The 20,960-nt window shown below is 37.2% G+C and overlaps 1 protein-coding gene across 1 annotated transcript; it reads right to left on the bottom strand.

Moving 5' to 3' along the window:
• Positions 1-217: 217 nt before the first annotated feature.
• Positions 218-19,024, bottom strand: DDX1 (DEAD-box helicase 1). Its single transcript, XM_071741944.1, has 26 exons — positions 18,857-19,024; positions 16,991-17,042; positions 15,960-16,023; positions 15,196-15,225; positions 14,854-14,950; positions 13,791-13,838; positions 13,580-13,663; positions 12,587-12,670; positions 12,098-12,174; positions 10,709-10,781; positions 10,515-10,591; positions 9,724-9,838; positions 9,064-9,202; positions 8,001-8,061; positions 7,109-7,207; positions 6,352-6,441; positions 5,535-5,723; positions 4,749-4,800; positions 4,162-4,308; positions 3,340-3,431; positions 2,708-2,780; positions 2,184-2,256; positions 2,005-2,047; positions 1,718-1,813; positions 839-959; positions 218-544 (listed from the first exon to the last, which is right to left on the bottom strand). Exons 1-26 carry the CDS (start codon positions 18,870-18,872, stop codon positions 414-416), a joined length of 2,223 nt encoding a protein of 740 aa, XP_071598045.1. The 5' UTR covers positions 18,873-19,024; the 3' UTR covers positions 218-413.
• Positions 19,025-20,960: the final 1,936 nt, after the last annotated feature.

Below are 20,960 nucleotides of genomic sequence, written 5' to 3'. Positions count from 1 at the left end.
GGTGCATCTTAAAAAAACCAACAAAGCAGCATTAAAAACTGCAGTACACAACTAGTTGAGAACTCTTACCATATATTCTGCAAAGAAAAAAAACCACCTCTCCTTCTTCTAGACTTGCTTAACTATATTTGTATTTTGAATAAATCAAAAACCTATGCAAAGAATGATTCTGCAAACTAACCCTCAAGGCAAGACAAAAGAAGAGCAAATGAAAACATTTCATCTTTGACTTGCTTTATTTTAACTAGACAGCACCTAACACAGAGTTAATGCTGAATACACCGTTCATCAAGCAAGAAGTGTATCTAATTTTAATCCTTTTCTAATGACTGCTACTCAGAGACAATATGGGATTTTTGTATTTGCAGGGTAGAGCATCCATTAGCACAAGTCTTGTGTCAGGTGTGGCACAATCAGAATGTTCTGAACAGCTGGTTAGGAAGATAGCCAAGATGCAAGAAAGATGTCTGAGCCTCCTTTTCAAGTGCAGCCAATTCTTGCACTGTAGGTGCCAGAATATCCACATGGCCTTTATACAGTCCACCTGCCAAAAGAGACCAAATCTAAATGATGTGTTCAAAGCCAGTCTTCAACAAAACTAATAATACCCAACCAGTGTCTTCCAGAAAGTTCAAGTAACTTTGTTAACTTGTTAAAACAACAAACAGAACAAAAACACAGGCACGGCATTGGTCACTTGCAATCCACAGACTGCATGTAACAAATGCAGAAGACAGGAAAAAACTCAGCAGCTTTTTAAATCTCTAGTTCTGCAGTTACACCACAGACAACCAAGAAACAGCATTGCTATGGAACTCAAGAGTATTTCACTCCTTACCACCCAGAGCTCTTTTCTGCCCATATGTAACTTTCCCATCAAAATCATCTACTGGTACTTTTATGTCTGGTTCAACTTGGGCAATTGTGCAGTTTAAGTGTTCTTCAATCTCTCCCAGCAACTAAAAAACAAAAAAGACAAAAAAGCCTTGAAGTACTCTTATGGTCTAAACTTCAGGCACACCAGCATTCTGAACAGTCACACTCAAGTGGTTTCAACAGGAACTGTATGCACACAGAACACAATTTTGTTTCAGATACCAAGGACTACCACATTACTTGCTCAAACACACAGTTCATTTCCAATCTCAGTCTGTTTTTCACCTACCTAGAAATCCTTACTTTTATACTACCCTACTTATGCAAGTGCAGCTATGTTATAGTAAAGAGCTCATAGTCCAAGCTTATTTTACCACAGACCATGTATTATACACCCTAGGAAGAAGGGAAGCACTGTGAATTTGACAACCATTCATACCTGGTTAGAAAATTCAAATGAAAATGTACTTAAATGACACATTATTTCCAGGTTAGAGGAACAACAGTTTTAAGTTACTTAGTTTTGCAGCAAACCACCTAAACAAAAATGTGTAACTAACATGCTGTAACTCTCAAGAGCATTTGATAAGGAAGACTATATAGAGAACCTAAAAATAAGACTCCAACAGAACTGGCTGGGAATATTAAAATAAGCTTTATAATCAGAGAAGTAACTTGTAGAAAGTATAGCTTAGTTTTCTGTCTTCTTCAAATGCCAAAGGCTATATACACACATACACACCCCAAAACTATCTTTGTAGTTCAACTGCACAGCTAAAGCAAGAACTACATCCCACAGTTGTTTAGAAGAATTAGAACATTCTGCTTAAGCAGAATTTACCTGCATCTCATTGTACCATATGGTACAACCTCCTTCTTCTTTCAGTCTAGTATTGTAACAGCCTTTTCCACGACTACTGCATACATGATACCAAACCTAGAATAAAGGAAAGCAACTTAAACTTTGTGAAATAGTTTAATATATTAATTTTGATTAATTATAAATGAAAAGGAATTCAGTTGTTTAAATGCCCTTTCAATTTAGCAAGAATGAACAAGCAGTGTTCCAATACGGGATACTAAAGTCAGATGTCAGGTGTGAATAGAACTTTGTTTTCAAGTAGTTACCTTTTCTTTCTCTTTTGCCACAAGGGAGATTGCCAAACCCATTCTGAAGCATTAGGGGAGAACCAAAAGAGAAAAAAGTATTTCAATAACCATTGACAATTTATGGAACAACAAACAAACAAAAAAACACACAAAAAAAATTCAAGAAGACATGAAGACTACTCTGGACACATACACACCTCTCAGCTCTGCCAACTCTCCCAATACGGTGAACATAGTTCTGTTTTTCATCAGGAAGTGTGACATTGATAACTGTGAAGATATGCACAATCAACAGAAAACAGATTATTTTAATAAAATATGAGCTAAGGTCACAAGTCAGACACCTGAAATAAATGATTTTGATATTGCAATCCCTCCTCTCCTTTGCCCATATACTTACTTCACGTTTTATTACAGCAATGATGGGTGTACTTGCCTACAATACCTATACTTAAGGCTTACACTATAAAACTGCTATCTCCATGACTACTTTTTAACAAAGGTTGAAAAATGAAGAATCACTAGCAATGCAGAACATCATCAGGTATTTGAAAAGGTATGGTGAAAATCAAATTAAAAGTTGCCTAGTTCAAGCCTTTAATATTTACAACTTCTTAGAAAAAAGCTGGAAGTCATGTACCTGTTTTAACTATTTGACATAAGTGCAAATGTATGGAAGCTGTAGGCAATTTAACAGCTGAGTTTGACAGTTTTATCTTACCATATGGAACACCATGAATATCAATTCCTCTAGCAGCAACATCTGTGCAGATCAAGAAACGGACATCTCCTCTCTAGGAAAAGACAGTTGTACAGAAATGTTGTGTTAGAGAAACCAAACAAAATCCCAGGCACTGAAACAGTCTTCCTTTTCATTTACTTCATCTTGAAGTGTCTCTGTACATTTAGGAACACTTCAAATAAAGGTCTTCAAGACTGCAACCGTGCTTTTTAAACACAAATAGCTTTTCCAATTTACATCCTTATTTTTCCCCAACAGCATGAGGCAAATTTAAATCAACAAATGGCTAATCAAAACCAAACAGTCTAACACTTAAATAACCTTTTTAATACTCAAGAATCAAAGACTAAAAAAAAAAACCCCAAAATATCATCTGTTAGAGACCAAAAATTTAGGCTTTATTTAAAAGTAAGCCCATCTATCACAAAAATCATATTGACTGACAGCACAGATTTCCACCTACAGAAATAGTGCATCACAGAATTTCAGGAAGTGGATCACAGAGCACTTGAATGCAATTTAATTTAATTGGAGAACTAGCAACACAATTATCATTCAGTTTCAGATTATCAGGAAATGAGAAAAAAGTCTTCAGTAATCTTCTGCATCACCTTAAATCTTTCCAGGTTTTGCTTTCTTTCTTGAGGCTTTCTGTCACCATGCAGACAGACACATGAGAACTGATGTCCTTTCCTATCAGGGCCTGAAAGAGTGGTTATGCTTTAATAACATCATATTTAAATTACAACACAGCATCATACAGAACTGGAAAAAAAGCTCATTTTGTGTGCAAAAGCCTCAACTCATGGAGAATTTATCTTAATTTATTGCCAGTTAACATAAACTTCTAATTACTGATTCAGCCATTGAAGAAAAATAAGGCACACAATTAAACAAACACCTTTCCTTCCTCCCTCCATACAAAGAAGGTTTGTGCAGGCATGCCTTCTCATTCCTAAGTCTAAACTTCCCTTGTTCCTCCAGATGTGTCTTCACCTTTCTCTTCACAGGTCCCCTTTCAGTGTTTTCTCTCACATTTCTTATTCCTTGTCTCCTCATGTGTGCAATGTGGTACACGTTTCTTCCTGTGTGTCTTGCCCCCAGCAACTACCACCACTTTTTCTTATATATTTTTACTCAGCAGAGGCACCATACTCTCTGTTCATTGGTTCAAACTTTGGTGCCCAATGAGCTGTTTCCAGCCATTTCAGAGCTGTCTGGAACAGGTAGAGCAGTTTACTGCTAACTTCCACAAAGGGCACCCCTGAAGCTCAGTGGTGCCAAAACCCGACTTTTATGTTCGATCAGTACATAAAAAAACTTCAGCACAATTTTATTTGGGCTGTGTCCAAGTATCAGCAACCTCTGTCATACAATCTTGCTTGAAATGAACAGGAAAGTGAGGAGAATAAGGTTTTAGTGAAAAATATTACCTCCACCCTGTTGGATGAAGTACTGTTCCATGTTATCACAATCTATTTTAGTCCTGCAGAAAATAATGGCTTGATCCATCTTATGTTCTTTGATTGCACGAACGGTGTATTCTCCCTTGAGAATTTTAATAGCTTCAGACCACATTTCTAAGTAAAAATAAAAAGTTATTTCACTCAAATTGTTTAAAAATATGAGCAGCCTTTGAACAACTTACTTTTGAAAGTTTTCTCTAGCCTTGCAGTAGACAATTAAACTTTTATTAGCAGAACAAGTGAGATAGACCTTCAGTTTCTTCTCTCCCAGTGTTACCCTACTCCAAGGTCATATAATACAGGAAGAATAAAAGTACTCAGGAGTTTTAGGTTACTTATACACACCAACACACCCTTGTCTACAAACCTCCATAATACATATTATTTTTCTCTCCCCCCTAATTATAGAAACAGATTTCTCTTCACAACTATAAAAATGAGGAAATAAAAATTTGTAGGAATAAAAGCCAGTATCTACTATAATTCAGCTTTACTTCTTAACACTTACAAAGAATTATTTCACAAAGTATTACTTCACTAGTGTTGCTGATTACCTGGAGTGTTAGCGCCAGGTCGTGTGTTGTCTTTTGCATGTACTTCATCAGTCTAGGAAATAAACAAACAAAAATAACCCCAAGTTATTGGTTGATACATAACTCCATTAATTTAAAAGGAAAAAGGAATTGAATAAAGTATTCTTAGCATTCCATTCTCCTGCCAAACAAGCTAATTTACCCTTAGCTAAAGAAAAATCTTGAGAGTAACCACAGAAAAATTTTTCATAAAAAAGGACAATGACATTATTCATGTAGACAATATATAGAAACCATTTTTGAACACAGTCATGAATCTAAAAATCCACAACACTGCAAGCCTGAAAACAATGTACTATGTAGAATTTAAATTATAGTCTCAAATGTAGTCTGAGATGAAATCCATTCCTCTAAAAATTGCTCATCTCATATATGTTAGAGACAAAGCTACTTTATAGAATGATCTGTGTTGGAAGGTTTACCTCCCACTGCTCAATCAGAAAAGACAGTTAGGCCACAGACCATTAGCTGTGAAATGAGTGAAAAAGCAGTGCAATACCACTATCCTAGAGCAGAAATCAGAATGTTAATCTATTAAGTTCTTCCTCAAGCATGTTTGTAAGAATAAGCTGTTCAGAAACAGTGCTAGAACATCACCAATATCGTGATGCTACCATGGAACAAACCATCTCAGATACACTAAGCTGTATCAACAGCCAAAGATCCTAAAACAGAATGCCTTAGTTCTGAACATTAAACAAGTAAACATGGGAAAATAATACCATCTTTCACTCACAGACTGCTTACTTTAATATGATTCTTGCCGAGCCTTTCCCAGAGTTTGTCAGCTTTAGGATTTACAGGCACAACTACATGGTGTACAGTTTCAGGGACAGAATCTTCTCCTTTCAAATCAACCCAGGTGGGAAAATGCATGATCTTTTCAGATAATTTTTTCACATCAAAAGAATGTAGTGTTGCAGAGCACACTATCACCTGAGAAGAAAAGAGCCGTGTGGATACCACTGAAGATCAAATACTCCCAGCAAAAATGGGCAAGGTAGAACTGGCAGAATGTTATGTAGTTGAACAACATAAAGCATCACAACAGAAATTGTCACTGACTTGCTTTCCTTACCAGAGGAGCCACCCAGCTGATCAGAGTCAAGACAGAAAATAAGTTACTTAACTACTCTCTTAAAAAAAAAACAACCCATCGTTTAAAAAGAAGAAAGCAGAATTACTGCAAGATGATGAATCAAGATTGATTAGAGCACTAGAAATAATGTATGTAACCACTCATTTTTCAGATATGTTTAGATATAAATAACTTACATACAGCTAAACACTGGGCTTCAAGATCTAGGATCCTAAGAATACGTATTGACAGGCAATTACTGAACCCCATGAAAAAGTGTTAGTTTTGGACCACTGGAATAACAAAGCACTTTAAAGAAGTATGCTTCATGCTGTGTAATAAACAACAGCCCAAAGCAGTGCACACCACAAAAAGAAAAAAAAACCAACACCCAAACACACACAAAACCCCAAACCATCACGAATCCCCCCCCCAGCAAAACAAAACAAAACCAAACCAAACCAAACCAAAACTCAAATTCTATACCTGAAGTCTCTTTCCATCTGAAGTTATCTGAGGAATTTGGCTGTGGATCCTGTTTATGAAATCTGAATAACCTTGGAGAAGAAGGCCATCCTAAACAGAATTAAATAAAAGATCAAGCTGCTTATTTCTGTCTATACACTTGAATTAAATAAGCAATACACATGTAGTCTCAGAAGTTCTGTCTTACTTAGGTAGTCAGTGCCTGGCTGGGATATTATTATTAAAGAGGAAAAAAAAAAAAAAAAAAAGGTAAAAATTTGGAGGGTAGTAAAAACATGTACAGCTTCTCAAGGAATTGAACATTTATCTGAGCAGTTTCTCTTAGCTAATACTCCAAGGCATTCTGTCTTTGTGAATATTCAATTTACTGATCAGGGAGAGGGACATAATTGCCTGCAATATTCATTGGCTTAAAGACCTGCTGGGTAATAAGAAATGCTTATCTTGTCTTTGACCTTTCAAGTTCCCTGTACAATGAAATGGACTTCACTACCTTGTGAACACAGCCTGACAGATATTTCTCTGTAAGACAAAAAATCAAACAGATTTATCACAGAGGCTATGAAGGCAAAAAAATACATAGGTTAATGCAGTTACAAAAAACAAGATTAACCTGGAATAGCCTATAGGTAGCCAATTGTCATTCCATTGAAGCACTAAAAGCTCTAATGAAACAATTATGTTTCACTGACTCTTTTAGGAGATGTCACAGTCCATTTAAGAACAGAACTTAGGTATCACTTAGTTCTTTACGTACAGCTTCATCCAGAACCAGGAATCTAACTTGAGATAAATTAAGCTTTCCCGTTGAGACCAGGTCATCCAGTCTTCCAGGAGTTCCAACGACAATATCCACCTAGGAAATACGTAAGAGTAGGAACCACTCTCAAAACTAACTAGAGGTATTATCAGTTTTGTTTAAATTTATGATTATCAGTATGACATTACAACAATCAGTATGACAATTACAACTTCACAGAATCCTACAGCAATTTCTGTTGGAGGTCACCTGGTTTCCACTCCTACCATCCTATGCAAATCAAGCACAATTTCCAAATGTCTTTAGGTCCGTGCCCAACAAAAATTTCCAGTATCTTCAAGAAGAGGGATCCCACAGCCTCTTTGGCCAACCTGCATTTCTGTTCTGTGGCCTTTTCATTAGGAAAATTTGCCTTATCCATAAAGCCTTCCCTTATTTTGGTAAGTGCTGTGCCCCTTCTGCCCTCCTCCATGCCCAATATGTGTAATTTTGTTATCTGAAGTGAACAGATAGACTGTCCCTGTATTGTTTTTATACAGGGATACAATAAATTCAACATTTCTCACTATGGAACTATGGAACTATATCAAGTCTACTAACTACAGAAATAACTTTAATATCTTGCCAGATAGAAGACTTCACAGTCATGTATTTAGCATTCACCTGGAAGTCTAGCAATCTTCCAGTTTAAGTGCTATAAGCATTTGTACTGACAACTGCCAAGGAAATAAAACAACAAATCTAGACCAGTGCCACATGCACTTCCTGTCAACTGTAATATTTCTTTGTATCAGGTTTACAGGACTTAGAAGAAGCACAATTCTCTAGCAAGATGATGAATTATTCTGAACCCAAACTATTAAATAACATGAACAAAAATACAACTTACTCCTTGTTCCAGTATAGAAAGTTGATCTCTTGCAGCAACCCCACCAATAATCAACAGTTCCCTAAAATTACATAAAATTTATTTTAACATTTATTACATTTATTATTTACATTTATTATTTACATTTTTTACATTTATTATTTACATTTATTTTATTTTTATATTTATTTTATATTTATTTATATTATTTATTATATTTATTGCATTTATTATATTCAGCAGATATATTAATCATCTGGCTGAAGATTTATTCTTCTATTAGTATCTGACAATAAACAGCTCTCTCTGGACAGTAATTTTAAGAAATGATAGGAGAAAAATAGTTTTAAAATTCATCCTTCATGTGTAGTGTACTGTATTTTAATTCAAGAAGCATTTTGTCATAAAAACTTGTCATTGATGAATATATTGAATGAGAGGGACATTGCTGGTCACTCATCTCCAGCCTGACTCAGCCCCACTGACTATGGTTCTCTGAGCTCTGTCCCTAAACCACTTCCTGATCCACATTACTACCCAACTGTCCAATCCACATGGCTTGTGAGGGTATTGTGAGGGACAGTGTTGAAAGCCTTGCTGAGGTCAAGACAGATGACATCAACTGCTCTGCCCTCATCTCACCATCTGGTTATAACATCATAAAAGGCTATCAGATGGGTTAAGCATGACTTTTCCTTAATAAATCCATGCTAGCTACTCCTTATAACCTTTCTTACATCTAAGTGGTTAGAGATGGCCTCCAGAATGAGCTGCTCCATCACCTTTCCAGGATGGAGCTGAGGCTGACTGGTCTGTACCTGCCTGGGTCTTCCTTCTTACCCTTTCTGAAGAATGGAGTGAAATTAGCTTTCTTCCAAAGAAAGAAGGTATAGTTCAGAGATAAAACACATCAAAAAATTCCTAACTGGTAGCTGAAATGGCTGGCAGCAGATATTGCTGAGGCTATTACAGCTACACTGCATACACTGTCTTATTAGCTACAAAGTGGAACACTACCCATCCCCTGGCAAAGCCATCTTTGTGGACAATACCATTAAAACAATTATAACAGATGCACTGTTACCTTAATTTAGGATTATCAACATATTTTTTGAACTGCTTCACATTGTTCAAAGTCTGCTCTGCCAGCTCTCTTGATGGTTCTACAATCAGTGCTTTTGGAGCATTTGGAAGGTTCTGTGTTTGAACAACCTGTGCATTTCCTAAGTGAAAAAAAAAAAGCCATTAAGATAAACAACGTTCTGATTTTAGATTTTTTTTACTTGAAACAAACTTGGATATTCCACTAATAATCTAAAACCTCATGATAACAAATGCTCCTTTACAGAGTGGTATATTGCTCATGCAATTACAAATAGCTTCAAATTAACAATCAGAGATTGCAAGTGAATGGTGCCATGATAGTGGGTATACTGGCCACGAAAAAGCATCAATTTTACTGTAGAGCTTAAAACAAACACACTTATTTTTAAGATGACACTGCTCAGTACCTCAGCTGAACTACTCCTTTTATTTTATGCATTTCTAAATTCAAAATATTAAGATTATTTGTGGTTTAGGATGAAGGAAGTTTAGAATACTTTAAAAAAGCACTAATATTGCTACCAGTAATACCTCTGTATGACTTTTAATACAACAGTACTGAAACCATTAAAGTGATCAAAAGATGTTTTGTAACACAGCTTCAAAAAAGAACTGAAGTAAGTTAAAAAAGCTGACCTACCTGAGTGTTGTGATTTCACAACATTACCATCTGGAGCCTTGCAAAGACCAATATAGCCATCTTTTGGTGGAAACTTGAAATCTTCTTCACCAAAATTGAATTTTAATTCAGCATTCTAGATTTCAACAAAGTTGTGTCATACAGACTGATTCAAAAGACAATGTAAAATGTAACAATTCTGTAATTAAATGCCCCATGAGAAACCAGCTGGACTAGCAGGGGAAGGTGGTATTTTCTCCCATCTTACACATTTCTCTTTCCCAAGCCATCTAAAACATACCACATAGTTTTAAGAGCTAGAACCATATAAAAATATTTTCTCCTACACCAAATATCCCCACATTTACAGATACATGGAAACCTTATTTGAACTTCTATGTTCCATTCATTTTCAATGCCAAACCACAATTTAAAGGAAACAAACCAAATTTTTTTTTACTTGTCCATTTCTCTGACTGCCAAAACATCATCCCAGAGGGACTAAATTCAGGAAGACATACTACTTCGGTACTGTAATGTTAGAGAATAGATGAAACAGGAGTTTTAGCATTTGCAAGTAATTTGCTTTGATCTGTTGAATCATAGTACCTTGAAGTTCAATACAGACAAGATAGCCTTGGTATTAGGAATTAGTTATCCATTCTACTTCACCCTTGTATTCAAATTTAAGTATTTAAATTAAGGAAACAGTGTACAAGCACAACTACAATAACTGTAGATGGCTATGCAAATTTTATCACAAACCTAGGACAATTTTTGTGATCTTACACATCTGTGATATTCTTAATTACCTTCAGTACACAAGCTGCAAAAAGTGCTTGGTTCCTTATGTGTGGTGGGATTTCAAATGCAAGGCCAAGGTCCTTCCCTGAAAGTAAGGTGACTTCAGTCAGACTGGGTGGGCTTGTGTGTGTTCCTCTCACTGCCCCCTCCCCAACACAAATGTGCCAATAAAATTCTATGGACAAAAGTGAATAAAACTTACCATTTTTTGAAAACTTTATTTGTCCTTTATCTGTGTCTAGATAACACCCAATTGTATCATGCATAGTGAATTCCTGTAAGAAGAAGTTTGCACAGATAAGAGATTTTAGTGTTCACTACATCAAGAAAACTTAATGATTACACTCTGTCAACCTGCAGTTTTCCTACTTCTTACTATAAGCAAGTTCCATTTATTCCAATAACACTGATGTATATAGCTTGCATATTTTGCTTAAAAATCTTCCTTAAATTGCCCCATTTATCTTAGATATTTAAATTTTTATTGCTGCTTTAAGTTTGCTTTAAAACCAAACACTTTGACAGTGATAAATTTAACTCATTTACCAGGACATATTCTACAGTATGGAAAAGAGCATTTATCATGCATTTATTAGCTAATGTAAATCTAAACTTACAGCACTAAACATGGTAACAGTAACTTGTATTTTGACTATACATGAAGCTTAACTCTTGCCGGAGGTACTATATGCATGTTATGTATACTTAAGTGCTTCATTTAAATATTTTGAAATCTGTTTATTGTAACAAAATTGAATAAATCCTGTATAATTTAAAGTGCTTCTAATTTAACACCTCAGAAATCACTATGACAAAAAAGCTATAGTGCAACAGTCATAAAAAGTGCAAGTTTTATGGTATTGAGCGTTAATATAGTAAGGAGACTTCAGTTTTAACTGAATTATTTGTATTTATAAAATTGCACTTAAAAACATCTGAACTCTTGAACACATCTGAACTCTTGAACACATCTGAACTCTTGAACACATCTGAACTCTTGAACACATCTGAACTCTTGAACACATCTGAACTCTTGAACACATCTGAACTCTTGACTGGTACACTACATGGAAGCTGCCACAGATATTCCTGGTAGACATTTTCAGAAGCATACATTAAAATTAGCAGATCTAATGGCAAACCCCACACAGTACCCAGAAACAGCATGGCAAACTACATCTTGTTAACATTGACATTCTGACATGTTAGAGAGCTGTGTGGTTACTTCAACAACTCATAAGCAGGATATGATGCCCTCAGACATTCAAAGTACACAGATGGGGTTGTTTCAAACTAAGTCAAGAAATAAATCCAAGAGATAAATTAACCTCTAACCCTGTACAGAGAAGGTTTATCTTCTAAATAAGAGTCAATATTTGTGGTCTAGCCACAACCATAAGCTGGTAGCTACTTTTGTTAGAACTGTTAATATGCTTTTATCCAAAAATGCTTCAATGTTTCATGGAACATTTTTGCTCAGTAAGCCTCCTTTAGAAGTTACCACTATTACAAAAGATAGTTGATTGTTACAGCACAAAACCAACAAGCAAAACTTTTGATAAATTTCTACCAATAGAGAAATCAAGCTTACCTCACCATAGCTGTCAAACTGCTTGTTGTGAGATTTCTTACCAGTGCCACCAAATCCAAAGCCAAATTTATCAGTCCCTGAACACAAGACAAAGCTATTGGTTGACAGGATAAATTTTTTCCTCTTTGTATCCATAACTGAAACCTCTCACGCTACTATGCAAAAAAAAAAATACACAGTGCTACCTAAAGACTTCCAGCTTTGATGTATGCTAAACTAGCATTTTTGTAGCAAGGCAGTTAGTGATCTTCCTAGTCTTCAGTCATCTTCATTAAAATACTGGAAGGCAAAAAAGTCACAAGAACAAAGAGCAGTGCAGTCAACTAAGCTGATTTCCTCTTACAGGAACATTTGCACAAAATGATTTAAACTCCCTTGTACTGCTTTCCTCCCCAAGGAGCCCATTCTCTGCAAAACCAGAACAGGACTCAAGCAATTCTATGCAAGTATAAAAACTCTGTGGGATTCTTTTTTTTCAATGAAACTCACCCAAATCTAGTGAAGCCTGCATAGTTGACCAACCAATTCTGCACAAGCCTTGGTCATGACAGTAAACCTCATAGTAGTATTTCCCTTTAGAAGAGAAAAAGGTTTAAAACAACACATAAATTTCATCAGGATGGTTCAGTTTGGCTACTTCTGGGAACATGCAAGGATAACATTTTCACCCCTGCTCAAAGCATCATAAAATCCCCTGCTGTGTTAGTGTGAAAAGGATCTCTAAATACGTACATATGTAATGAAGAAACAGATTATCAGAGAACAGTACATGAAAGACAAACAAGAGAGAGAGAGATGCTGAATGACAGCCTGTGAAAGGCTCCAAAGGAGTGATACGCTCAAGAAATCAGTGGTGTTATTGAGTAAATAAGTGAGAACTGCTCTGCTGAATCAGCACAAGACGACCAGCGTGCACTAGCGCTGAGAACTGGCTGTGTAACTTTAACCACATACAGCTGACTGCTGTGTGCAGCCAGAATACAGGATTATCTGCACACCTGATGAAATGAGACTGTTTGAGGGTCTTTCTGAACATCCATCTAGAACTGCTGAAGTATGAGTGTGACTCTGCTTCTGAGTAGAGTAGGGGTTGGCCTGCCAACTGTTCCTCCAACCACATAACCATAAAATGTGTGCATACATCTCTATGTAGTGTATCAGGAAACAACTGAAAGTCCTGTGTGAGTACCTTATTCCTATTACTAACACCTTAAATTTGTTGTAATGAGTATAAGTTATAATTGTATCTCCTCTTACTCAATCCTCTATCATAAAAAAAGCTGTAATCTGTTGTATAGAAGAGCAAAACAGAGGTATTTGTTATTACAAAGTCTTCAGCTAGCAGTAATTTGAGCAATAGCACATTTGCTCAGATACAGAGTAGGTTTTAAAAGCAGCCACCTATATTAACAATGTGTGAAAAGCAAGCATTTCAGCTGAAACTTGTAGAGGAGTCTCCAAAATAGGTAATTTTATATCTACCTTTAGTCACGCCTCTAGTTGCTCTGCATCCATGCCATTCTTTTACCTCTCTGCTTTGGCAACACAAACCATCTGATCCAATTGCTGAAAATTACAAGACCATTTTAGTTAAAGAAATTGCCTAAGTGCTTTTAAAGTAAATTTTCATTCATACTTTCTTCTATTCTTTTTTCACCAAGTGAACATTTAAAGCAGCACTTGGACAACTCACCAAAAGCTGATCCTCTATCGTATGGGTTCATTTGCCATTTATTGAGCACTAGGTTTGAAAGAGAGCAAGAGAAAAAACATTAAACCAACAAGCTAAGCCTGGAAAACTCAAATTAGAAGTTCACATTGGCCCTACAGTGTTTGGCTTAACTTCCTGGGAGGAGAGCTTTGTTGCAAAGCAACTCATACGAGGTCAAAACAAATGCCTGCAACTTGACTAAGGGGGACAGACAGCTTAGATTGTTTTATCAAGATGAACACAGATTAAGTTATTTAAAATATAACTGAAAACAATGAAGACGTAAGTCAGAGTTCAACATAATCACAATCAGATGCAGCTAGAAATGAGCTGTCCCTTCAATAAATGTCAGTCTACACTAGAGATTCAGATTGCAAGCTTATTTAAATGGATGCATAACAGACCCTCAGTGTGCAGATATTATCATGGTTACAACCCATTCTAAATCAGTGGGTTCCAGCCCTGTGCCCTTGCTGCTCAGTCCAATGTTTACTATAAGTGCAAATCTGCAGCAACTCAAGATGCTATTATTCAGCTTCTAAACATATCTAAGAGCCAAAAAAAAATTGCAATAACTTCATTCAGCACCGCAGAACTGAAACACATAATACAGAGCTACCTGAACCTACAGAATTAAGTTTCAGTGTAGGACAGCTTTCAGCTCCAGCTCACTCAAAAGGCACAAACTACCCATGTGCTGACACTGCTGATGGTCTCGTCTATCCTGGCAATTGGATGCTGTTTCTCTTTTAACTCCTTTTTTTAAACTGGACACTATCCCCATTTCAAATCTTGCAAGGCACTAAACTAGCACGGCTTTGAGAAGAACACTGAGGTGTGTGGATCAGTCAGAAGACAATAAGCATTATTAAGAAACTGCATTGTTTTATAAAATCTGAAGTGATTAGATTGTATTACCTTATCTCAAATAAAGGAAAAAATACTTATCTAATGGCAAGTTAGGATAACTTTACTTTGAGAGGTGATGAAATTGATATGAATTAAGTGTTCCAAGATCTGAAGAGTGAGATGTATAAAAACTTACCTGCACCACCCGTTTTAATAGTTGCTTTCCCTTTCTTGCCTTCCATCTGGTCCTTCAGTGTTTCATAAACAATCTGGATAACTGGAATGCTAAAAGCCTAAAAAGCAAAGTTATTTTCATTCAGCAATTTATACAGATATTTCCACATACACAGTCATTCTAGTTTTCAGGTGCAATTCCTACAGTGAGAAACACTTTAAAGCATGCTTACACAAGTATTTGTAAAAACTATTAAGACTGCTTAACATATAAACAAACATATGCACAGTTTCTCTGTACGTACACACACACACCACCTCTCACCAGTTAAAAGAATTTTATTTTCTGCTAATTATTACTTACACCAGTTTTTCCACTCCCTGTTTCAGCAGCCTGTAGGAAGAAAAATTTAAGAGTTTAGCTTGAGTTGCAATTTACACTAAGGATTGTTCTACAGTTCTATTTTAATAAACTAAATTTACTTTTACTTCTGCATAATGCTTAAGATCTCAAGAGATGGAGGCCATTGCTTCAGACTAATAAGATGCAAATAGGAATATAGAATACCTTTTACTTCAAAAAAATAAAAAACCGAAAGCTTGTAGAGTCCACTAGAAAAACTAAGTCTGATTTCTGGAGGTGCTACAGAATAGAGGAATCATTACTTTGGCTATGGAATCAAGAAGAGACAGATGCACAAAAGTCATGAAGAAGGTACAGTAATCTGGTATCTTCAAGGTTATCAATATTGAAGCATCTGTTCAGGTAGTATCAGTTTTATTCCATGAAGATTTATGCCACATACTTATGACAAAAAGGGGAGTAGATTAAATCAGATAGCTCTCATTCCCATTGAATCAGACTCATTTTGGTTAGAAATGACCTTTAAGATCACATCAAGTCCAGCCACTGGCAGTGCCTGTCAAGCAGGTAAAGAAAGCCTAAAAAGAATGAATTGTATTTGCAGGAACAGCTGGAAACACACCAAGAACTCAAAATAAGTTCACAGCTGAAGAATGCACTTTCTGCTGAAAGACAGGAGACCAAGCCTAACTATGGACATTTCTGGAAAGAAAGGAATTGAATACACAAAGGATTTCTAGGACAGGGCTATCCTGCATACATACCATAAGTACATCACCACCTCCCAGAATCAGTGGGATGGATTCTGCTTGAATATCTGTAGGAAGACTACAGGAAAGAAAGCATTAAAATAAACCAATGTTATCAGTAGAAAAAAATAGGATTTTTGCTTACATAGGAACTCACAGAAACCACAGTCACTTGCAAGACAGGAAATAGCAGGTAAATATTCTTCTTGGCTTGAAGTTTAGGAAGTAAAAAGGATTTCATTTACAAGGAAAGCTTGGAAAGAGAGATGTACCTTAATACAAAGTGATTAGGGGATGCCATGGATGCCACTTCAAGAGGCATCTTGACAAGAGGGCTACATTTCACATCACTATACTAAACTGTAAAACAAACAGTTTAATTATATGTTCCCCTGCTTACTTTCTTCAAGTGAGTTTCATTTTTAAAGTCATTTACAGAGTCCTTATTTCCAATACTCGCATGAAAAGCAGGCAAGGAAACTGTAACCAGCATTTCCAGACAACCACAGCTGATACCACACATCTGAGAAAAGCAGGACTACATGCACAAAGATTGCCCACAGTGATAACATTCTGAGTGACAATTCAAAACAAAACCTAAAGTCAAACATTAAAAAAGTAACTAAGCCCAGGAAGAATAACTTTTAAAAAAGATGGACACACAAGCATCAACTCTGAAGAACACAGATTTAGACCACAATCTAGAAACATTTACTAAACTAGCATCAATTATGTGACAGTATTTCAGCCAATAATCCCACAATACATAATAAACCAGAAGCACAGAGGCTTTCATCAAACTGACACTGAAGTATAAGCTGTCACATTTTAGTTGCCCCAATTTAAGTGCTACCACTGAAGCCACAATTTATGTTCTTCAGTCATTCACACTAAAAAGAAGTGCATGAGATGCAATGACAGTTCAAGGAAAACACAGATCTGCTTTCTTTTAATGTGGCAGCAGTGGTATCTTAAGAAGCATGTCACACATCACTGATGTGTGATGTCAGTCAGGTTTTGCCAGTCCCAAACACATCCCTACTTACAGCCAGTCCATCTCCTCCACTGCTTGAGCTATCTCAGGCATAACACCCATCTCTGTAAGACAAAAAAAAAAAAAGGAACAAGCAGTGTTATTTATCTCAAAACAGCCCAAAAGACTTCCAAGTGTCAACACTGCCAGCTACAGACATTAAAATCACATTCTTTTCGGTAACAGAACATGCAGCCTTCTCTACAGAACTTAAGAACCATCCTCCTTTCCCTGCATACAGGTTTAAAAGTTGTTCCCACTTAAAGCAGAGTAAGTCAGACATATATTAGCCATAGGGGCTGGTGCTGACAAAGCAAACATGCTGAGAACCAAGCACCATTTCAAGAGCAAGGCACCTAACTTGGCACATTTAAGGAAACTGCCTATGTAAATAACAGGGAAGACTCTGTTAATTGCAAATGTCTTGACTCTCTCCAGAGATGAGATGCAAACAATTTTAAAGAAAAAAAAAAAGTACCATATTAGGACTCAAATTTGAGTTAAGTTCCTTTCCACCAAACCTTGCCTCACTTACAACACATATACAAGACAATGCCTTGATTTTCACAGTTATTAATCACATCCATACTTTTTTGTTAGATACCCTTGAGGCAAACTCAGATCAAGACCTGTTGATTATACCTCAGACACAAGTATGAAGCCACATAATAATGTTTGCATGTTGGTAAACAAAATCTATTTAAATAAAAAAAAAGCCACCACACAACAAAACCTGTAGCTATTCAACAATGGCAAAAGGAAAGTAAATTTTATCAACACAGTGATACTGTACCACCAAACAATTTAGGTGCTGGTTCAATTTTCAGATGCATTTCAGGGTTTATTCTAAATAAATGCCATTAAGTAGAAATATCTTTCTAAAGAGAGCTTTTACATGCCAGCCTTCAGTGTCACATACTGTGTTTCACATATACCATGCAAATGTACACATATACAGAGCTGGGCTGACATATATGAATGTCTACAGCCAAAAAATATTCCTCTATTGGCTATAATACAAATCTTATAAGAAACATGTTTTATTTGTAATATGATTTCAGAAAGGTTTAATATTTCAAAGTGTTAGCCTGTATTCCTACAAAATTAAACAATCCACAAGAAAACATACCAGTGAAAATAGCCAGTAATTGTAATTTATATATACATCCCTACAATATTTTTCACTTTTAATATATGTCCAATTCATATAGTTTAAATTAATATACAGTACAAGATCTTAACAAATGACAATATTTCTCAACTACAAACAAATTAACCCTCCTGTCTAGGATATAAACTCATCTCTAAATCTATGGAAAAAGCATCAGCATTTTGCCTCCTGAGTAAAGAATTCAGTAAAAAGGAACAAACAAATAATTTCACGTACATTAAAACTTTATAGTACCCTAATACTGATTGGCTGCCTCTACATACATATTTTAAACTGTATCACAAAACTGCTCCTAAAAAAGTCAATTATTATCTACTGCGATACACAACAGTTAAAATGAACCTCCTGTTACTAAAACCAGTCAGCCTGAGAAATAAGAATGAATTTCAAGAAGCCCCTTTTGCCAGATGCATGCATACCACATGCGCACCAGAACCACCAAATCCGTCTTTGTAACCCCTTCTGAAGGCCTGCAAAAGGCTCGAGGAGCAGGCCCCGCAGGCCTCTCCATCCCAAGCCTCCTACGTGGTAAAGTCACACACTACACAGGGCCCACACCGCGGGCAGGCCCGACGAGCAGCGTACGGCCCTGACAGGGCCCGCAGGCCACGGAGAGACACGGAGCCGCCACCCCCACAAGGCGCCCACAACTGAAAAGCTCCCGGAGTGCTAAGAGCCGACACCCCCAACCTCCCCAACACCACGCACCCGAAAACGCCGCCATCTCGGTACCACCGACCCGGCCCGGCCCGGCCCAGCCCAGCACCAGAACCCTCAGGGCACGTCCGCCGAGCCTGTGCGCAGCTTAATGGCGCCGGGTAGGGGGCAGGAGGCGTCGCGCCGAGCGTTCCGGCCCCGGCCCGTTCCGGTCCCTTTCGGGCAGAGGGAGCCCGCCCTGCAGCTCAGTGCTCCGAGGGCGACTGTGAGGGAGGAATCATTTCTGTCCCGTTTGAGGGGTTTTAGAGTATGAGCAGGTCGCCTGCTCACGATTTTACCACGGCACATCAAAGCTTGACTGCGTCTGTGGTGCTGGGCCCGATGGCTGCAGCCTCACAGGGACAATCGGGTCTCGGAGCCCGGAGTTCGGTTCGGGCCCGGGGTGACTCCGGTTTGACACCCGAAGCGCGGGCTTGCAGTGAGAACCTGACGGGCATCTGCGGACAGCGCTGCGATCGCATCATTGCGTGGGGGTTCGAATTCTCACACAGTATCCATGTTCGGCAGAAAGTATTCAGGGTTTTTTCCAAAAAAAAGTACTTTCACGCATAGAAGAATAACACAACAATTTACAGTATTTCCACTATCTCCAGAAGTTTTCCCAAATCCTACACAATCTTTTTTCTAGGATAGCTCATACTCAAGTTAAAGGCAAGAATCTCTGGGGTGTTATTATGAAAATAAAATTGGGTTGCAAAGAAAAAAAAGCAGCTTCTACAGTTATGCCACGAATCAATGCTGCATTTGTCTGCTAAGTGGAAGTCACAACAACAAATCTTGCCTACTTTCTGTCAGGAGACACAACTTTAATCTTTTCTAAAACAGTCCCCAGATATAAACACCTTTAGTTCAAAGCCCAAACGAATGACAGTATCTGTGACAAGGTAATTCTCTTGACTACTGTGTTGCAATTGGAGTTTTATCTGGTTTCATCCTGGAGGTTTATTTCAACACCATTTTGAAAACACTCACTGAGCCCTTAACTTATGCTGTAGAAATCAGGCATTGTGCAGAGAAAAATACATCATGTATTTTATTTCTTTAATACTGGGCCGTTTGCATCATGATGGCTTCTCAGGTAGTAATAATTCCTTTGGGAGTATCTTCATTTGACACACTTCCTTTCTTTCACAATTATTCACTGTATCTATCAATCATTATTTTGTTTGCTTTTAAATAAAGGACAAATCTAATAATTTTTAAAGACACAGATACACATAAGCTACAGATTCAACTGTGATTCTAAAAAAATGTGTTTGTAGGCAGACCTTGGTATCTGTATGTAGTGCTGCTTGTTGTTCTGGAACTCAAAAGTGTAATTTACTCCCACAGTTCTTTCAAACTTAGGAACACAATGATATGCTATTTGTTGTTGTTTTACAAGCTACATTGTCAAACACAGCTGAAGAAATTGCTTTCATATTGGCACTGAATCCCTAGTTTTAGAAATTAATTTTTATTTCAACCCAATGCTAGGCTGCACAGTTGCCAGCAAGCCTAAGAGGACACTAAATACATGCTAAAAATACAGCAAAGGAGCAGAAGTGGCACGATGTAAGGTAATTTTATTTCAATTTTACAAACACTTTCTATAGTTGAACGAAAGAAACTGAAACTTTATTTCTTTCATAAACAGGCTCTTTTTATTTGAGAGACCTCTTATGAGTGCAAACATTTGTAGACTGAAATATTTAGTTCGATACAGTATCATTAAACTTGGAAGAATAATTTCTGAGAAATACATGACTTCTGCTTTCTTCCCCCTTTCTTTTTTCCTATTCAGTAAGGGTTTAGTATTAACTAAATACACTAAGGCCTTGCCTATATTAGGTGCTCTTTACCCTAAATTTTCTATGAGCTTTCTTGACAGCCAACCCCATGCTGCAGCCTCAGGTACCTGAGAAAGCGATGCTGGCGGGGTGGCAGTGCCAGGAGGTGGCCCTGATGGTGACACTTTGCTTGCCTTGTGCCCTGATGGTGACACTTTGCTTGCCTTGTGCCCTGATGGTGACACGGTGCTTGACTTGCAGTGTCGGGCACTGGAGAAAAGTCTTCGGGGATCCCTGGGGCAGCAGACAAGCTGCGGATCAAAAGG

The sequence above is a fragment of the Heliangelus exortis genome, chromosome 3 (assembly GCF_036169615.1).
Source record: "Heliangelus exortis chromosome 3, bHelExo1.hap1, whole genome shotgun sequence".
Taxonomy (NCBI): domain Eukaryota; kingdom Metazoa; phylum Chordata; class Aves; order Apodiformes; family Trochilidae; genus Heliangelus; species Heliangelus exortis.
This window is presented reverse-complemented; position numbering and strand designations above follow the sequence as displayed.